Below are 20,159 nucleotides of genomic sequence, written 5' to 3'. Positions count from 1 at the left end.
TTGAGCAGGGGGATCTTGCTGCCCTGCAGGATTTTAAAGCATGACGGTGTCGTGTGTTACTCATGCAGTCTTTGCTGCTGTGGTCTGAGCTCTCTTCAGGTCATTGACCAGGTCCTCCTGTATAGTTCTGGGCTTTCTCACAATCCTTACCCCACAAGACGAGAACTTACATGGATCCACTGACCAACAAAGACTGAAAGTCATCTTGTGTTTCTTACATTTTCTAATAATTACACCAACACTTGTTGTCTTCTCACCAAGTTGCTCACCTGTTGTCCTGTAGTCCATCCCAGCCTTGTGCAGGTCTACAGTTTTGTCCCTAGTGTCCTTAAACAGTTCTTTGGCCATGGTGGATAGGTTGGATTGTGATTGATTGAGTGTGTGGACAGGTGTCTTTTACACAGGTAACAAGTTCAATCAGGTGCATTTAATACAGGTAACGAGTGCAATTTTTTTTTTTTTTAGATTCTGTCCCTCACAGTTGAAGTGTACCTACGATAAAAATGACAGACCTCTCCATTCTTTATAGGCGAGAAAACTTGCAAAACTGACAGTAGATCAAATACTTATTTGCTTCACTGTATGCTTATATATTTTGGGTCAAGGATGAACGCCGCCAAAATGTTGATAGGACTAATGATTTTGAGGAAACTATGGATATTAGCTAACAATACTGAACAATGGATATTGCTAATTACATTCTGGACTCACATGCAATTTTCAGCAGGGGACGGTAAATCATCTTTATATTGATGCGTGAGTGTGTGCATGCCTGCATAATTTTATATAGTTTTATTTAGGCTCCTTTTTGACAGCAGAGGGCGCAGTTCTGCCACTCAACACCTTAATTACCTTTTCTAAAGCTCTCCTTCAGCACAGGGTTTAAATGTTGTTGTGATTCACGTTAGTTTAACAGTGTTGTTAGTGTTATTGATTTGTTGTGTTTTTGTAGTTCAAGTGGTTTAGTCAATTTAGTTGTGTCATGTTGCTGGTACTATAAGTGAGAAGACCATTGCATTTGACATCTTCCGCCACCATCTCTGTTTCTGCATGTCTAAGTTTAGAAGCACCTGCTTGCAGCAAAATGTGGAAAATACAAAAAGCTCTCTGTCCGGTGTGCGTCCGTGCATGCATGTAAACTTATACGAGGTCTGTCAATAAAGTATAGGTCCTTTTTATTTTTTTCAAAAACTATGGATTTCATTCATATGTTTTTACGTCAGACATGCTTGAACCCTCGTGCGCATGCGTGAGTTTTTCCATGCCTGTCGGTGACATCATTCGCCTGTGAGCACTCCTTGTGGGAGGAGTTTTCCAGCCCCTCGTCGGAATTCCTTTGTCTGAGAAGTTGCTTAGAGACTGGCGCTTTGTTTGATCTAAATTTTTTTAAACCTGTGAGGCACATTGAAGTGGACATGGTTCGAAAAATTAACGGCTGATGAGAGATTTTGAGGTGATACTGTCGCTTTAAGGACTTCCCACGGAGCGGGACGTCGCGCAGCGCTCCCAGGCGCCGTCGTCAGCCTGTTTCAAGCTGAAAACCTTCACATTTCAGGCTCTATTGATCCAGGACGTCGTGAGAGAACAGAGAAGTTTCAGAAGAAGTCGGTTTCAGCATTTTATCTGGATATTCCACTGTTAAAGGAGATTTTTTTTAATGAAAGACGTGCGGACGGATTGCAGCATCAGCTCGCAGCCGCCGCGATGCTCCGCCACAGGAAAAACACCTCTGTTGGAAGCCTTAAGGACAAGTTGGAACATGCCCAACTGTTAAACAATTTCTCAGATACTCACTCCACTGAAAGCCATCAAAAGCCGCCTGGATTTTACAAATGGTTATCAACACGGAGGTGTTTTTCCTGTGGCGGAGCGTCGCGGCGGCTGCGAGCCGACGCTGCAATCCGTCCGCACGTCTTTCATTAAAAAATCTCCTTTAACAGTGGAATATCTGGATAAAATGCTGAAACCGACTTCTTCTGAAACTTCTCTGTTCTCTCACGACGTCCTGGATCAATAGAGCCTGAAATGTGGAGGTTTTCAGCTTGAAACAGGCTGACGACGGCGCCTGGGAGCGCTGCGCGACGTCCCGCTCCGTGGGAAGTCCTTAAAGCGACAGTATCACCTCAAAATCTCTCATCAGCCGTTAAAATTTTCACTGAAAACCAGCTTAATTTTTCGAACCGTGTCCACTTCGATGTGCCTCACAGGTTTAGAAAAAATTTTGATCAAACAAAGCGCCAGTCTCTCAGCAACTTCTCAGACAAAGGAATTCCGACGAGGGGCTGGACGACTCCTCCCACAAGGAGTGCTCACAGGCGAATGACGTCACCGACAGGCGTGGAAAAACTCACGCATGCGCACGAGGGTTCAAGCATGTCTGACGTAAAAACATATGAATGAAATCCATATAGTTTTTGAAAAAATAAAAAGGACCTATACTTTATTGACAGCCCTCGTATTATGGAGAAACTGGGAGAGCTGACATTTGCCATTTGGTATGCTTATGTCGTTTGGGTCGAGGATGAACGCCACCAAAACAGAATGTTGATAGGACTAATATTTTTGGAGGAGCTAAATGATATTAGCTAACAACAATCAACAATGGACGTTACTAACAACATTGTGCACTCACATGCCATTCCAGCAGGGGGCGGTAAATCAAGTTCAGTGTAGGTACATGATATAATTGTAAATACATTAAAAATATATGGATGACACAAGAAAGTGAAAACACTTATTTCCATTGTGATCCATTTAAAATGACAAAATAGAAGTAATAATAATAATAATACTGATAATAATGATAATAATAATGGTGTGTATATGATACCAAGAACCTAAACAATTTATAAATACATTAAGACATTAACATTCAAAATTACGTAGTGACAAGTTCTTCAAAAAATGATTCTTCTAAAAACTGTCATGTCACGTCATTCCAACTCCTGTGTACAAACTTTGCTTAACACACACACACACACACACACACACACACACACACACACACACACACACACACACACACACACACACACACACACACACACACACTCCTACCGCTTAGTCCAAATTAAGGGTTTTATATATATATATATATATATATATATATATATATATATAAAGTGCTTTGTAGAGATTATATGAAAAGAAACATTTGAAAAAATGGCAACAGACAAAAGTTGTCAATCACAGATTGCTTTTAACAGATATGATGCACACGTCTCCTGTTTTTACTGCTTTGGATTTTGCAGCGATTTTTCAAGCGAATAAAACATTTAAAACCCGTAAACTGGGTTTCTGTTTCAAAGATTTGATGGAGTGTAAAATGTATAAACCCCCTGCTGCTGCAACCAATGAGGATGACGCGTGTCGTGACAAAAGCGGAAGAGAATTCACAGCGTGGAGATCCGGTGTTGGCTCTTCAGATCACTGCTGTTCTAACGCTTCTGCACGAACTTGCTCACTGTCGGTTGGGATTTGTCTTTTTTTTTTTTGTCGGTCATCATGCCGTTAAAGTTTGAGCTGTGCCCCGGTAGAATGATCGGAGGTTCGAATCCGTGTTTCATCATAGCCGAAATCGGACAAAACCACCAGGGGGAGATTGAAATTGCCAAGAAAATGATCAAAACCGCTAAGGTAATATCGACGATCTCCGCTATTTGCATCAAGCGGTTACGTGCACGCACAGACTGAAGTAAAGTTGGAAAGATATTCACACATTCGAAGTTCACGGCTCAGTAAATCTGGAGAGCAACGTAGAAAAACAAGTTTCTAACCTCAGGAAGGTAGACAAGGAGCTTCAGCCTCACTTTTGTCCAAATGAACCGTCCACTAAGCTGGAGAAATCACATTTATCTGAACCAGCAATCAGCTGACAGGAGTGTAGGGGGCATCTACAAAGTTCAAAAACGAAAAGAGACACCAGAAAAATATTCAGTAAATCCACTCTTATAAGGTGTGGTGTCACCAAATTCACATTAGTGGTCTCCTGCTGATTTTCAGTTAGGAAAAAAAATATTTTGCGGAATATTGGACAATTTTATCTCTGTGAAATTATTCTATAACGTCATTGCTATAACGTGTAATGACACCAAATTCACTGCAGCCACCAGGGGTCTCCTCTAGCACTCAGTTTGGAAAAAGATCATTTTGAATAAATCTGGAGAATTTTTCATTCTTTAAATATTCAATAACCAAATTGTGCCCTGCAACCAACTGGCGTCCTGTCCAGGGTAGACTCTGCCTGACGTCGTATGACTGCTGGGATAGGCTTCACCCCCCCGACCCCTGTCACCCTTGATTGGAGTAAGCAGGTATAGTTAAATGAATGAATACATTCAATTTGAATACAATGGGAAGAGTTTAAAAAGGATACAGAGCTCAGAGGACAGACTTATGGGCAACGGCTGATAGAATGGAAGCTTTGGTCAGAGCTATGAAGAGTATTAATATCACAAACAGAGATACATTTTTTTAAATCAGAAATCAAGTCCAAGCTCTCATCACTTTGTTGGATCGGGATCTAAATACAAATTGTCGCTGCCTTTGGGTCACGTGGACAAGAAATAGAAATCAGTGATGAAAGTTTTGCGGAAATTCCTGTAAATCTGGGTTTTTACTTATGTGGTGAATGTTTCAGAGTTATTTTTAATAGCACGTCAGAATCCATTAATGCGCCACACCTCAGGTGGCACATTAATGGAGGCATGGTGGCCAAGTGGTTAGTGGGCTTAACTTCAGCGTGGAAGGTTCCAGGTTCAAATCCTGCCCACATGCCTCCATGCAATGTGGAGTTGTCAGGAAAGGCACTCGGTGTAAAACGTGCCAATTCAACATGCAGATCCACTTTGAATCTACTGCAGCTACCCCAAGTGAAAACAAGGGAAGTTTTCACTTGGTACATTGGTACTTAGTACAAGGTACATTATCGCCACCGAGGAGGTGGCGATAATGTACCGTGTTGATTTACAAACCGCCAATATACTCAAAAGAAGAAGGGTTATTTTTATTTCCTGGCGTGTGTCAGATTTAGTCTGTGGTCTATATGTCACAATGTTTGAAAATTGTTTGGAAATGTCTGATGAGACGCCACAGTGGATATTTAAGTCTCATGTTATCACTTCCTGATCTGAGATTCACTTGACCACGCAGCATTGCATTGAATGAGATGCGCTGTTACAAATTTTACCGTGAACTCCGCGTCGTATTGAAATGACGAAGTGGGTGAAATGTTGTTCTGTTCCAGGGAAACTATGTAAAGTTCATCGTGAATAAATTCAAATGGGGCGGGTTTGACCAGAAGGACCAAAATGCTGACCTGATTTTTTTAAAATAATCATTTATACAGAAACATCCGGTAAGTCAGCTTATTATATCATGTTTTTTATGGAATTTGTTGTTAGTTTATGTTGTTTCACACAAATCAAACTCTGTCTTTGGGATGAGTTTACTTCAAAATGTCTCCATGCAAATGTGATATGTTAGACTGCTCAATCTGCATTTTATGGTTCTTCTGTTACATGGGCGTGAAATATTCATGTGGGGGAAAATATGATAAATATTTAATGTGCTTGTAGAAGTCAGATATTGATGTGAAAAACGTTAATTGTCAACACGTAAATTGTGAGTATCTCAGAAATGCTGACGTCAGCACTGGATGGAAAAAAAAAATCTATTTTATTGCGCTTCCCATTTTTAGAAGTGAATAAGAATCTAATTTAAAACAAGTCAGTATTCCTGAGAACTAAAAATAATATTGGTGACTTAATGAACAGGAGATGCAACTTCACGTGTATCAGATTTTATTTTAAGACACTATCAGTTGTTATAAAAGCACAAATTACTGAAGTTTGATAAATGTAGAGAGAGAACAGTAAATGGTAATATCACCGTATTCGAATCCATGTGACAGACTGATTATAGTTTTGTTGTCTTGCCAATATGGGAAAATAGAGTCTTCTCTGGGGTGGAAAAATTCACATGATCCAACAAAAAAATTAAATTTTTTTTGGGAGATTTTTCTTTGGTGAGTAAATAGACCTGGAAATGCACTAAAAATGCATCTGAGGAGCTTCAGGTCTTTTCAGGGTTTTTTTTTTTTTTTTTTAAACCATAACCCACTTTCATTCCTGAGAAACTGAGTGAGGGGTTTGATTACTAAACCAAGAATCAAATTTCCATACCGGATCGGTCGCAGCCCGGGTTAACAACGTGCCCCACCGGTGCTGTTGCCAACAGGGTGCCAGTGGAAATTGGGCTACTACTGGGCGAAGACGACGAAGAAGAGGAGGAGAACGTTTCCACAAACAGCGGGAGAAGAAGAAAACTAGAAGGGTGGAAATGAGAGTGGGGACTTTGAATGTTGGTAGAATGACTGGTAAAGGGAGAGAACTGGCTGATATGATGGAGAGGAGAAAGGTAGACATATTGTGTGTGCAAGAGACCAAGTGGAAGGGAAGTAAGAGCAGGAGCATCGGCGCTGGGTACAAGTTGTTGTACCATGGTGAGGACAGGAAGAGAAATGGTGTTGGGGTCATTTTAAAGGAAGAGTACGTTAAAAGTGTGTTGGTGGTTAAGCGAGTGTCTGACAGGGTGATGATGAATGTCATCAGTGCTTATGCCCCATAGGTAGGTTGTGAGATGGAGAAAGATTTCTGGAGTGTATTAGATGAGGTGGTGGAGAGTGTGCCCAAGCATGAAAGAGCGGTAATAGGAGGAGACTTCAATGGGCATGTTGGTGAAAGGAACAGAGGTGATGAGGAAGTAATGTGTAGATATGATATCAAGGATAGGAATGGGGAAGGACAGATGGCAGTTGATTTTGCAAAAAGGATAGAAATGGCTATGGTGAACACCTACTTTAAGAAATGGGAGGAGCACAGGGTAACATACAAGAGTGGAGGAAGGTGCACACAGGTGGACTACATTCTTGATAGCAGATGCACACTAAAAGAAATCAGAGACTGTAAGGTGGTGGCAGGAGAGAGTGTCATTAGACAGCATAGGATGGCTGTTTGTAGGATGACTTCAGAGGTAAAGAAGAAGAAGATGGTGAGAGCTCAACAAAGGATCAGAAGGTGGTAGCTGAAGGAGGAAGGCTGTTGTGTGAAATTTAGTGAGCAGGTGAGAGAAGCACTGGTTGGAGGGGAAGCAGTTTTTGGACAACTAGAAAAGTACTGCAGATGTGGTGAGGGAGACAGCTAGGACAGTACTGAGTATGACATCTGGACAGTGGAAGGAAGACGAGGAGACTTGGTGGTGGAACGAAGAGGTCCAGGAAAGCATAAGGAGAAAGAGGTTGGCGAAAACGTTTTGGGTTAGTCGGAGAGATGAAGAAAGTAGACAGGAGTACAAGGAGATGTGGCGTAAGGTGAAAAGAGAAGTGGTAAAAGCGAAGGAAAAGGCATATTACGAGCTGTACAAGAAGTTGAATAGTAAGGAAGGAGAAAAGGACTTGTACCGACTGGCCAGACAAAGGGACAGAGCTGGAAAGGATGTGCAGCAGGTTAGGGTGGTAAAGATGCACATGGTAATGTGCTGACAAGTGAGGAGTGTGTGTTGAGAAGGTGAAGGGAATATTTGGAAGACAGGATCAATGAAGAAAATGAGCGAGAGAAAAGGCTGGACGATGTGGTGAGAGTAAGTCAGGAAGTACAAGAGATTAGTAAGGAAGAAGTGAGGGCTGCTATGAAGAGTGGAAAGGCAGTTGGTCCAGATGACATTCCAGTGGAGGCATGGAAATGTCTAGGAGAGATGGCAGTGGAGTTTCTAACCAGATTGTTTAATAAAATCTTGGAAAGTGAGAGGATGCCTGAGGAGTGGAGATGAAGTGTGCTGGTTCCTATTTTCAAGAACAAGGGTGATGTGCAGAGCTGCAGTAACTACAGAGGCATAAAGTTGATCAGCCACAGCATGAAGTTATGGGAAAGAGTAATAGAAGCTAGGCTTAGAAAACAGGTGAAGATCTGTGAGCAGCAATATGGTTTCATGCCAAGAAAGTGCACTACAGATGCAATGTTTGCTCTGAGAATACTGTTGGAGAAGTACAGAGAAGGCCAGAAAGAGTTACATTGTGTGTTTGTGGACTTAGAAAACGCTTATGATAGGGTGCCAAGAGAAGGTATTGTATGAAGAAGTCTGGAGTTGCGGAGAAGTATGTTAGGGTAGTGCAGGACATGTACAAGAATAGTGTGATAGTGGTGAGATGCGCAGTAGGAATGAAAGACTCATTCAAGGTGGAGGTGGGATTACACCAAGGATCAGCTCTGAGTCCTTTCTTGTTCGCAGTGGTGATGGACAGGTTGACGGATGAGATCAGACAGAAGTCTCCATGGACTATGATCAATTCAATCAATCAATTTTTTTTTTATATAGCGCCAAATCACAACAAACAGTTGCCCCAAGGCACTTTATATTGTAAGGCAAGGCCATACAATAATGATGTAAAACCCCAACGGTCAAAACGACCCCCTGTGAGCAAGCACTTGGCTACAGTGGGAAGGAAAAACTCCCTTTTAACAGGAAGAAACCTCCAGCAGAACCAGGCTCAGGGAGGGGCAGTCTTCTGCTGGGACTGGTTGGGGCTGAGGGAGAGAACCAGGAAAAAGATATGCTGTGGAGGGGAGCAGAGATGGATCACTAATGATTAAATGCAGAGTGGTGCATACAGAGCAAAAAGAGAAAGAAACAGTGCATCATGGGAACCCCCCAGCAGTCTACGTCTATAGCTGGATGTTTGCAGATGACATTGTGATCTGTAATGAGAGTAGAGAGCAAGTTGAGTCTAGTCTGGAGAGGTGGAGATATGCTTTGGAGAGAAGGGGAATGAAAGTCAGTAGAAGCAAGACTGAGTACATGTGTGTGAATGAGAGGGAGCCCAGTGGAATAGTGCAGTTACAAGGAGTAGAAGTGGTGAAAGTAGATGAGTTTAAACATTTGGGGTCAACTGTTCAAAGTAATGGAGAGTGTGGTAAAGAGGTGAAGAAGAGAGTGCAGGCAGGGTGGAGTGGGTGGAGAAAGGTGGCAGGAGTGATTTGTGACCGAAGAATATCAGCAAGAGTCAAGGGGAAAGTTTACAAGACAGTAGTGAGACCAGCTATGTTGTACGGTTTAGAGACGGTGGCACTAACAAAAAGACAGGAGGCAGAGTTGAAGGTGGCAGAGCTGAAGATGTTGACATTCTCTTTGGGAGTGACGAGAATGGACAAGATTAGGAATGAACATATCAGAGGGACAGCTCAGGTGGGATGGTTTGGAGACAAAGTCAGAGAGGCAAGACTGAGATGGTTTGGACATGTGCGCAGGAGGGACCCAGGGTATATTGGGAAAAGGATGCTGATGATGGAGCCACCAGGCAGGAGGAGAAGAGGGAGGCCAAAGTGGAGGTTTATGGATGTGCTGAGGGAGGACATGCAGGTGGTTGGTGTGACAGAGGAAGATACAGAGGACAGGGCGAGATGGAAACAATTGATCTGCTGTGGCGACCCCTAACGGGAACAGCCGAGAGGCAAAGAAGAAGGAAAGGTCATTAGATTTGACTGAAGCACTGGTAATTGTATCAGTCATTTCTTGATACCAATGTAACTTGGAGTCCTCGCCACATTCCACTCAAAAGACGTGTTCACACCGGGCGCGACACGAGCAACAGCAGCGACAGGTTGCCATGTAATCCCTACGGAAGGACGTGTTGTGGCACCAAGCCATGCAGCGCGACACGATGGACGCGAATGAAGCGACGCGAGTGAAGCCATTTTGAGCGATTGCCGTGTTTGTGGCGCGTTATTGCATCGTGTCGCGTTGCCCTCCTCCCCAAGTTGAAAAATCGGAACTTTTTCGTCTTGTCGTGCCATGATGACCAATCAGGGACTGAATATGTAGTGACATGGAGATATCTGGAGTTTGACTGAGTTGGATGTGAACATGTCCTGTCTCTGGTAGCAGCCTGTGAGCAGGACTTATGTCCCTTTTGTCCTTTATTTCACAGTTATGACAGAATTTTTGGGGGGAGAGCGAGCTGCAGCCCTGCAGCAGGGGCAGTGGAATTTTTTTTTTTTTTTTTTTTTTTTTTTTACGTGCGCGCGTGAGCAAATCATCCGTGAAGATTTCATTTATTAACTACACAAATGTATAATAAAGCAAATGGTGACTGGTTTCTAAACACAATTATGACAGAGTTTTTGGGGGAAGATCGAGGAGCAGCCCCACAGCAGGGGCAGCTGAGTTTTTTTTTTTTTTTTTTACATGTACACACGTGAACGAGACAGGAGGTCCTCAAACTGGGTCCTGCAGAGGCAGAAGGACCGCTGAAAGCGGCCGTCATCCAGACGCGCAGCTCCTGCAGCAAATAATGATACTTCCCGAATTGGGAACGTATCATGACGTTTGTCAGCTTTCCATAACAACTCGCTCCGTGTGATCAAGGTCCGTCATGGTAACTTGATTGACAACCGGAGCTGGCGAGCGTAATGGAAGGTCCTCCTATTTGATGACGCACTGGGGCAAATTTTCGCAGCAAAAGCAGAGCGACACACCGGGCGATGGTGGCGATGGTGCCACGCAACGGACGTGAATTTGTGGCGTTTGGTCGTCCCCGGTGTGAACGTGGCATAAAGATGCATTTGAGTAAAGATGTACACATTTGTTTTTGAGTCTGTATTTTTATGTCAATTACAGAAGGTGAAACAAGTGTTTTAATTAATAGAAAGCAAACACAACACTTTCTCATTTCAAAGAGATTCAGGTTTAACAATCAAAATTATGCCAGGAAAAAAAAGCCATTAAAAAGTAGGTAGATAACTATATACAGTTGTATGTAAAAGTTTGGGCACCCCTGATGATTTCCATGATTTTCCTTTATAAATCATTGGTTGTTTGGATCAGCAATTTCAGTTAAATATATCCTATAGCAGACAAACAGTGATATTTGAGAAGTGAAATGAAGTTTATAGGATTTACAGAAAGTGTGCAATAATTCTTTAAACAAAATTGGGCAGGTGCATAAATTTGGGCACCCCAACAGAAAAAAATACATCAATACGAGGTCTGTTAGAAAAGTATCCGACCTTTTTATTTTTTGCAAAAACCTGATGGATTTGAATTCCGTGTGCTTGCATGAGCCAACCTTGAACCTTCGTGCGCATGCGTGAATTTTTTCACGCCTGTCGATTTTGTCATTTGCTTGTAAGCAGCCTTTGTGTGAGGATGGGTGTAGTCTCTTGTCAGATTTTCTTTCCAAGGAAAATGGCGCAACGACTGGAGCAGCGTGACTGCATCAAATTTTGCCAGAAACTGGGCGACAGCCAGGTGAAACCATTCAGATTATTCAGACAGCTTTCGGTGATGATCCTATGGGCATCACACCAGACGTCCGTTAAAGACGTCCGCACAACGGTGGAGAGCGAGCCATGCTCCGGTCGGCCATCACAGTTAACGCTGTGGTGATGCGGGACTGTCGTGTGACTATGCGAGAAATTGCGGAAGAGGTGGACATCAGCACTTTTTCGGCACATTCCACTGTGACAGAAGATTTGGCCATGAAAAGAGTTGCAGCGAAATTCGTGCCGATGGCTTCAGCACGAAGCTGCCGACGGAGCAAACGCGCCTCCGTGATGAAGTCTCACAGGACATGTTGTGACATGCCCACCTCTTCCACAATTTCTCGGATAGTCACACGACTGAAAAGCCACCGAAAGCCGCCTGAATCTTCCGAATGATGGATGTTTGATGTGAATTTGGTGACACTACACCTTTTGTTGTGAAAGTGACGTGACACGGACCCACAACAGGGGGCGTTAATGAACGGACAATGGATAAGCCAAAAGTAACAATTTAATGTTGTGAATCGCACAACAACGTACAGACAATAACAATATGGTGGACTGTCAATCATACACCAGGTGACGTGTGGGCAGGCTCGACGATAGAAGACGCCTGGAGAGAGAAGAGCTGGATCCCCACACAGCTTCCACCACCAACGGAGCTGAAGAACACCGGAGCCGCCAAGCCCTGCGCCCCAGGTGGCCGCTGTCTTCAGCAGTCAGACCCGGTACTGCTGGCAGAAAACAGAGACAGTCCAGATGAGTGTGAGTTCGCACACTCAGTAATCCCACAGTCTGTCTTAAGTAAAGGAGGGAGAACCTCCACCTCCAATCACACACACTCGTGCAGCTCCTGGTCAACCACTTATCTGAGTTGGGGTGTGAGGCGAAGCCGTCGCTGTCACACCAAACGCCAATCCTCCAGATAAGGAAACACTCCAGGAAAACGGCTGCAATAGAAGTTCAGGTTAAACACACACAGTGTCAGGCAGCAGAGAAATTACCTGAATGGTAGTCGATTTCTCGGCGAGGAGGTGGAGTTGCAGTCCAGCCTTTATGGTGGTGGTGATGAGAAGTGAATGAGTGACAGCTGGTATGGATGATGAGTGACAGCTGTCACTCCTGGTTGCTCCGACGCCCTCTCGTGCTTGAAGCCCGCACTTCAAGCAGGGCGCCATCTTGTGGTGGTGGGCCAGCAGTACCTCCTCTTCAGCGGCCCACACAACACCTTTATAACAATGATTTATTTATTTATTTATTTATTTATTTATTTTTTGATGTCTCTTTTAATTTTTGCACTTTGTAGACGGTCCCTACACTTTCAGCCACCTGCATGCTCAAATTATTTGTCCAGCTCAGACGTTAATTTGGATAAACTTGGGGTTGTACTTCGTTGTCTACCTTCATAAACTGATGTCCTCTAAAGATTTTTTTTTTTTTTTTGCTTTTAACCTCAAATTTGTCATTCATATGTTTATGGAACTGATTTTCAGTTAGTTCTGCAAAAAGGTGTCAAAAATGAAACTCCAGAATTGTTGGAACTCCAGTGTTGGAACATTTATATTATTTCATGTTGGGGGTAACAGCATTTGTTGGAAATGTGGGAATACACATTTTGGCTAGACACATGAAGTGCCAACTAGTTTTTACTTAACACAAAATGAACCAAAGATTGAACTAAAATAGCCATTTTTTGTTTAAAATTCTGAATTCCCCTTTTGACAAGACAGAAATACAAATTTTGGGGAAAAAACAACAACAACAAAAAACAACCAAACTGACAGCCAAAGGAGCTGGTTTAAAAAAAAAACTCCCACAGTGACACACAGTTGTGCCCTAAGAACACAATATCTTTTGTTTTTTGATAGTGTATTTGTAAATAAACACAACTGATTGTGTTGCTGTCCTAACACACTGGGATTTGGTTAAAATGAACATGGGCACTTCTCCTTTCGAATCTAAAGCTGGAAAGTTTACTCTGTGTGTGTGCATGTATGCATGTAAAAAAAAAAAAAAAATATATATATATATATAATATACAGTGACGTAAATAAGTATTTGATCCACTGTCGAGTTTGCAACTTTTCCCACCTACAAAGAATGTTGAGGTCTGTAATTTTTATCGTAGGTACACTTCAGCTGTGAGAGACAGAATCTAAAAAAAAAGAAAAAAATTCAAAATCACATTGTATGATTTTTAAATCATTAATTTGCATTTTATTGTATGAAATAAATATTTGATCACCTACCAACCAGCAAGAATTCTGGCTCTCACAGACTCTTTAAGAAGCCCTCTTATTCTGCACTCTTTACCTGTATTAATTGCACCTGTTTGAACTTTTTACCTGTATAAAAGACACCTGTCCACATACTCGATCTATCACACTCCAACCTGTCCACCATAGCCAAGACCAAAGAGCTGTCTAAGGACACCAGGGACAAAACTGTAGACCTGCACAAGGCTGGGATGGACTACAGGACAACAGGAACGCATCTTGGTAGAAGACAACTGTTATGATTATTTATTAGAAAGTGGAAGAAACACAAGATGATTGTCAGTCTTCCACCGTCTATGGCTCAATGCAAGATTTCACCTCATGGGATAAGGATAATTCTAAGAAAGCCCAGAGCTACACAGGATGACCTGGTTAATGACCTGAAGAGAGCTGGGACCACAGTCACAAAGATTACATCAGTAACACATGATGCTGTCATGGTTTAAAATCCTGCAGGGCAGCAAGGTCCCCCTGCTCTAGCTAGCACGGTCCAGGCCCGTTTGAAGTTCACCAGTGACCATCTGGATGATCCAGAGGAGGCATGGGAGAAGGTCATGTGATCAGATGAGACCAAAATAGAGCTTTTTGGTATCAACTCCACTTACCATGTTTAGAGGATGAGAACAACACCAAGAACACCGTCTGAACCGTGAAGCATGGGGGTGGAAACATCATTTTTGGGGGTGCTTCTCTGCAAAGGTGACAGGTCGACTGCACCATATTGAAGGGAGGATGGATGGGGTCATGTATCGTGAGATTTTGTCAAACAACCTCTTTCTCTCAGTAAGAGCATTGAAGATGGGTCATGGCGTGGTCTTCCAGCATGACAATGACCCCAAACACACAGTCAGGGCAACAAAGGAGGGGCTCCGTAAGAAGCATTTCAGGGTCCTGGAGTGGCCTGCCCAGTCTCCAGACCTGAACCCAATATAAAATCTTTGGAGGGAGCTGAAATACAGATTTGGAGAAGATCTGTATGGAGGAGTGGAGCAAAATCCCTGCGGCAGTGTGTGGGCTCAATGCAAGCCTGTCTTGGTCAAGAACTACAGGAAACATCTGAGCTCTGAAATTGCAAACAAAGGTTTCTGTACCAAATATTAAGTTCTGTTTTTCTATTGCATCAAACACTTATTTCATGCAATAAAAAGCAAATTAATTATTTAAAAATAATACAGTGTGATTTTCTGAATTTATTTATTTATTTTTAGATTCTGTCTCTCAAAGCTGAAGTGTACCTACGATAAAACTTACATTCCTCTCCATTCTTTTTAGGTGGGAAAACTTGCAAAATCGACAGTGGATCAAATGCTTATTTTCCTCACTATATATATGTATGTATATATACGAGGTCTATTAGAAAAGTATCTGACCTTATTATTTTTTTCAAAAACCATATGGATTTGAATCACGTGTGATTACATCAGACATGCTTGAACCCTCGTGGGCATGCGAGAGTTTTTTTTCACGCCTGTCGGTTAAGTCATTCGCCTGTGGGCAGTCTTTGAGTGAGGAGTGGCCCACCGTCTCGTCGATTTTTTTCATTGTTTAGGAATGGCTCAGAGACTGCTGCTTTGTTTGATTAAAACATTTTTCAAAACTGTAAGGCACAACTGAGTGGACACCATTCGATAAATACAGCTGGTTTTCTGTAAAAATTTTAACGGCTGATGAGAGATTTTGGTCTGGTAGTGTCGCCGTAAGGACGGCCCACGGTGCCTGACGGCGATCTGCGCTTCGAGGCGGCAGCATCTTGCCGTTTCAAGTTGAAAACGTCCACATTTCAGGCTCTGTTGACCCAGGAAGTCGTCAGAGAACAGAGAACTTTCAGAAGAAGTCGGCATGAGGAGTTTATTCGGACATTCCATTGTTAACGGACATTTTGTAATGAAAGAACGTGCGGGCAGAGTCGCATGTCGGGCCGGACCCGACCGTGGGGGGTCGCGACAGGAAAAACACCTCCATTGGAAAACTTAACGGGCAAGTTGGAACATGCCCAAGCTGTTAAACAATTTCTCAGTTACTCACTTGTTGAAAGCCATCAAAAGCCACCTGAATTTTACAAATGGTTTTCAACACGGAGGTGTTTTTCCTGTCGCGGCGCACACAGATTTTGCGCGCACGTCTTTCATTAAAAAATGTCCTTAAACAGTGGAATGTCGCATAAAGTCCTCATGCCGGCCTCTTCTGAATCTTCTCTGTTCTCTCACGACGTCCTGGGTGAATTAAGCCTTAAATTAGGATGTTTTCAGGTCGAAACAGGCCGACGACGGCGCCTGGAAGCACTGTGCGACGTCCCGCTCCGTGGGAAGTCCTTACACCGACAGAAACACCCCATAATCTCTCATCAGCCGTTAAACTTTTCACCGAAAACCAGCTTAATTTCTCGAACAGTGTCCACTCGGATATTCCTCACAGGTCCAGAAAAAATTGTGATAAAGCAACGCGCGCCGTCTTGAGCAGCGTGTGAAACAAAGGAATTCAGCCGAGAGGGCGGGACCACATCTCACTCAAGGCCTGCCCACAGGGAAATGACGTCACCGACGCATGAAAAAACTCACGCATGCGCACGAGGGTTCAAGCATGATTGGTGTAATCGCACGTCATTCAAATCCATATAGTTAAAAAAAAATATATAAAAGTGTCGGTTTATTATCTAATAGACCTCGTGTATGTGTGTATGTATGTGTATATATATATATATGTATATATATATATATATATATATGTGTGTGTGTGTATATGTGTGTGTGTGTACTCAACAAAAATATAAACGCAACACTTTTTTATCACACAGCACAATGCCACAGATGTTGCAAGATTTGAGGGAGTGTGCAATTGGCATGCTGACAGCAGGAATGTCAACCAGAGCTGTTGCTCGTGTATTGAATGTTCATTTCTCTACCATAAGCTGTCTCCAAAGGCGTTTCAGAGAATTTGGCAGTACATCCAACCAGCCTCACAACCGCAGACCACGTGTAACCACACCAGCCCAGGACCTCCACATCCAGCATGTTCACCTCCAAGATCGTCTGAGACCAGCCACTCGGACAGCTGCTGAAACAATCGGTTTGCATAACCAAAGAATTTCTGCACAAACTGTCAGAAACCATCTCAGGGAAGCTCATCTGCATGCTCGTCGTCCTCATCGGGGTCCCGACCTGACTCCAGTTCGTCGTCGTAACCGACTTGAGTGGGCAAATGCTCACGTTCGCTGGTGTTTGGCACATTGGAGAGGTGTTCTCTTCATGGATGAATCCCGGTTCACTGTTCAGGGCAGATGGCAGACAGCGTGTGTGGCGTTGTGTGGGTGAGCGGTTTTCTGATGTCAATATTGTGGATCTAGTGGCCCATGGTGGCGGTGGGGTTATGGTATGGGCAGGCGTCTGTTATGGACGAAGAACACAGGTGCATTTTATTGATGGCATTTTGAATGCACAGAGATATCGTGACGAGATCCTGGGGCCCATTGTTGTGCCATACATCCAAGAACATCACCTCATGTTGCAGCAGGATAATGCACGACCCCATGTTGCAAGGATCTGTACACAATTCTTGGAAGCTGAAAATGTCCCAGTTCTTGCATGGCCGGCATACTCACTGGACATGTCACCCATTGAGCATGTTTGGGATGCTCTGGACTGGCGTATACGACAGCGTGTACCAGTTCCTGCCAATATCCAGCAACTTCGCACAGCCATTGAAGAGGAGTGGACCAACATTCCACAGGCCACAATTGACAACCTGATCAACTCTATGCGAAGGAGATGTGTTGCACTGCATGAGGCAAATGGTGGTCACACCAGATACTGACTGGTATCCCCCCCCCCCCCCCAATAAAACAAAACTGCACCTTTCAGAGTGGCCTTTTATTGTGGGCAGTCTAAGGCACACCTGTGCACTAATCATGGTGTCTAATCAGCATCTTGGTATGGCACACCTGTGAGGTGAGATGGATTATCTCAGCAAAGGAGAAGTGCTCACTGTCACAGATTTAGACTGGTTTGTGAACAATATTTGAGGGAAATGGTGATATTGTGTATGTGGAAAAAGTTTTAGATCTTTGAGTTCATCTCATACAAAATGGGAGCAAAACCAAAAGTGTTGCATTTATATTTTTGTTGAGTATATACACACACACACACACACACACACATATATATATAGGAAATCATCCATGCCTTTGTCTCCACGCGGTTGGACTATTGCAACCACCAGTTCACTTGCCTGCGTAAGAAGGAGATAAATCGGTAGCAGTATGTCCAGAACTCTGCTGCGAGGCTTCTGACCCGCACCAACAGGAGAGCCCACATCACGCCTATCTTGGAATCCCTCCACTGGCTCCCTGTTGCCTCCAGAATTAATTTTAAAATCTTGGTTTTAACTTTCAGAGCACTACATGGTCAGGCTCCTGATTACATTGCTGACTTGATTCAGCCTTACACCTCAGCCCGCAGCCTCAGATCTTTAGGTCAGAACCTGTTGATGGTTCCTCGAACCTCCTTTAAAACTCGAGGAGACCGATCTTTTAAAGCCGTAGCGCCTCATCTCTGGAACGAACTCCCTCTGTCCCTGCGATCCCTGTACTCTGTTGCGATGTTCAAAAAGCAACTAAAGACTCTACTTTTTAAACAGGCTTTTCATGGCCAATAATCTTTTAGTACTGAGTGTTTTACTGTATATTTTTATTGTTTTACCTTGTAAAGCGCTTTGTGACCCCTGTCTGTGAAAAGCGCTATATAAATAGTTTACTTACTTACTTACTATATATGTGTGTGTGTGTGTGTATGTGTATATATGTATAAAAATATATATATAAATGTCTAGGAGAGATGGCAGTAGAGTTTCTAACCAGATTGTTTAATTAAATCTTGGAAAGTGAGAGGATGCCTGAGGAGTGGAGACGAAGTGTGCTGGTTCCTATTTTCAAGAACAAGGGTGATGTGCAGAGCTTCAGTAACTACAGAGGCATAAAGCTGATCAGCCACAGCATGAAGCTATGGGAAAGAGTAGTAGAAGCTAGGCTTAGAAAACAGGTGAAGATCTGTGAGCAGCAATATGGTGTCATGCCGAGAAAGAGCACTACAGATGCAATGTTTGCTCTGAGAATACTGTTGGAAAAGTACAGAGAAGGACAGAAAGAGTTACATTGTGTGTTTGTGGACTTAGAAAAAGCTTATGATAGGGTGCCAAGAGAAGAGTTGTGGCATTGTATGAGGAAGTCTGGAGTGGCAGAGAAGTATGTTAGGGTAGTACAGGACATGTACAAGAATAGTGTGACAGCGGTGAGATGCGCAGTCGGAATGACAGACTCATTCAAGGTGGAGGTGGGATTACACCAAGGACCAGCTCTGAGTCCTTTCTTGTTTGCAGTGGTGATGGACAGGTTGACAGATGAGATCAGACAGGAGTCCCCATGGACTATGATGTTTGCAGATGACATTGTGATCTGTAGTGACAGTAGAGAGCAAGTTGAGTCTAGTCTGCAGAAGTGGAGATATGCTTTGGAGAGAAGGGGAATGAAAGTCAGTAGAAGCAAGACTGAGTACATGTGTGTGAATGAGAGGGAGCCCAGTGGAATAGTGCAGTTACAAGGAGTAGAATTGGTGAAAGTAGATGAGTTTAAATATTTGGGGTTGTATAATAAAAATGTTATTGTGCTGTTTTGTACCTGTCTTAAAGTAACCCTGAGAATGTACTTGTTATTCAACTTTGTTTTAGCATGCTGGGGTCAGTCTGAACTGGGAGTGAAGAGCTGGATGTACTTGTTATTATTACACAACTTTGTTTTTGTAGCCACTAACGACTGGGAGTGAAGAGATGTTTTTGCAAGAGGAAAGAACTTTCAGATGCCTGTTGATTAAAGGATTTATGTGCGCCAGGGAGTTTGAAATGGCCACTCACCCTCCCTTCGCGCACACACTAGAAAAGAGGGGGCAGAGCCATGCTTCGATAGAGTCTGCTGCGGGTTAATGTACGAACGCCCAGCCGGTTGACAAGCGCACTTTACCGAAGGTGTTGGCTCTCCACCTTAAAGGCGTCACGGTAAGAGAAGAAGAGATATTTCATGCGCTGCAACCACTTGTGTTTGATGTAACTGCTTTTGTGGGGAATAAATATACGCCTTTTTATTCTAGCAAAATGCAGTCTGTGTGATCATTTATGTGTGCCGATCTGACCGAACCTTGTGTTTCAAAACATTTTTGGCGTTGTCGGCAGGATACGGTTACGCTCAGACTACACACAGAAATGTCTTGCTTTAGATTGGGAAAGAGAGATGCAGAGGTGGCATCTCAACAGGAAGAAGTGGTCCCGGGGTGGGATGGGATTACTTTTAAGGAATTAGGTCAGCTTCTACGGCGACGTGGGGGACGCCCTGGGCCATGGACTGGAGCGATTCCCACCGCGACTCCACCGGTTTTATGTGAGATGTTAAAGCGGGTGGAGGTTAAAGATAAAGCTCCATTGGGAGGAATTAGTGAAATGATGTGGATTTGTGCAGAAGCCTGGAAAGAGCGGGTTTTAACTTTAGATACAGTCCGCTCATCAGAATGTGCTAAATCACAAAAAG

The 20,159-nt window shown here is 43.3% G+C and overlaps 1 protein-coding gene across 1 annotated transcript in view; it reads left to right on the top strand.

Moving 5' to 3' along the window:
• The first annotated feature begins 3,375 nt into the window (after nt 1-3,375).
• Nucleotides 3,376-20,159, top strand: part of LOC117525909 (sialic acid synthase-like) — a 92,518-nt gene continuing 75,734 nt past the window's right edge. Inside the window, exon 1 of the mRNA XM_034187858.1 lies at nt 3,376-3,636. Within this exon, the coding sequence (XP_034043749.1) occupies nt 3,505-3,636 (132 nt within the window). The 5' untranslated portion in view covers nt 3,376-3,504. The remainder of the gene's footprint in view (nt 3,637-20,159) is intronic.

The sequence above is a fragment of the Thalassophryne amazonica genome, chromosome 15, assembly GCF_902500255.1.
Source record: "Thalassophryne amazonica chromosome 15, fThaAma1.1, whole genome shotgun sequence".
NCBI lineage: Eukaryota > Metazoa > Chordata > Actinopteri > Batrachoidiformes > Batrachoididae > Thalassophryne > Thalassophryne amazonica.
The sequence above is the reverse complement of the archived record's forward strand: the minus strand, read 5'-3'. Positions and strand labels throughout refer to the sequence as shown.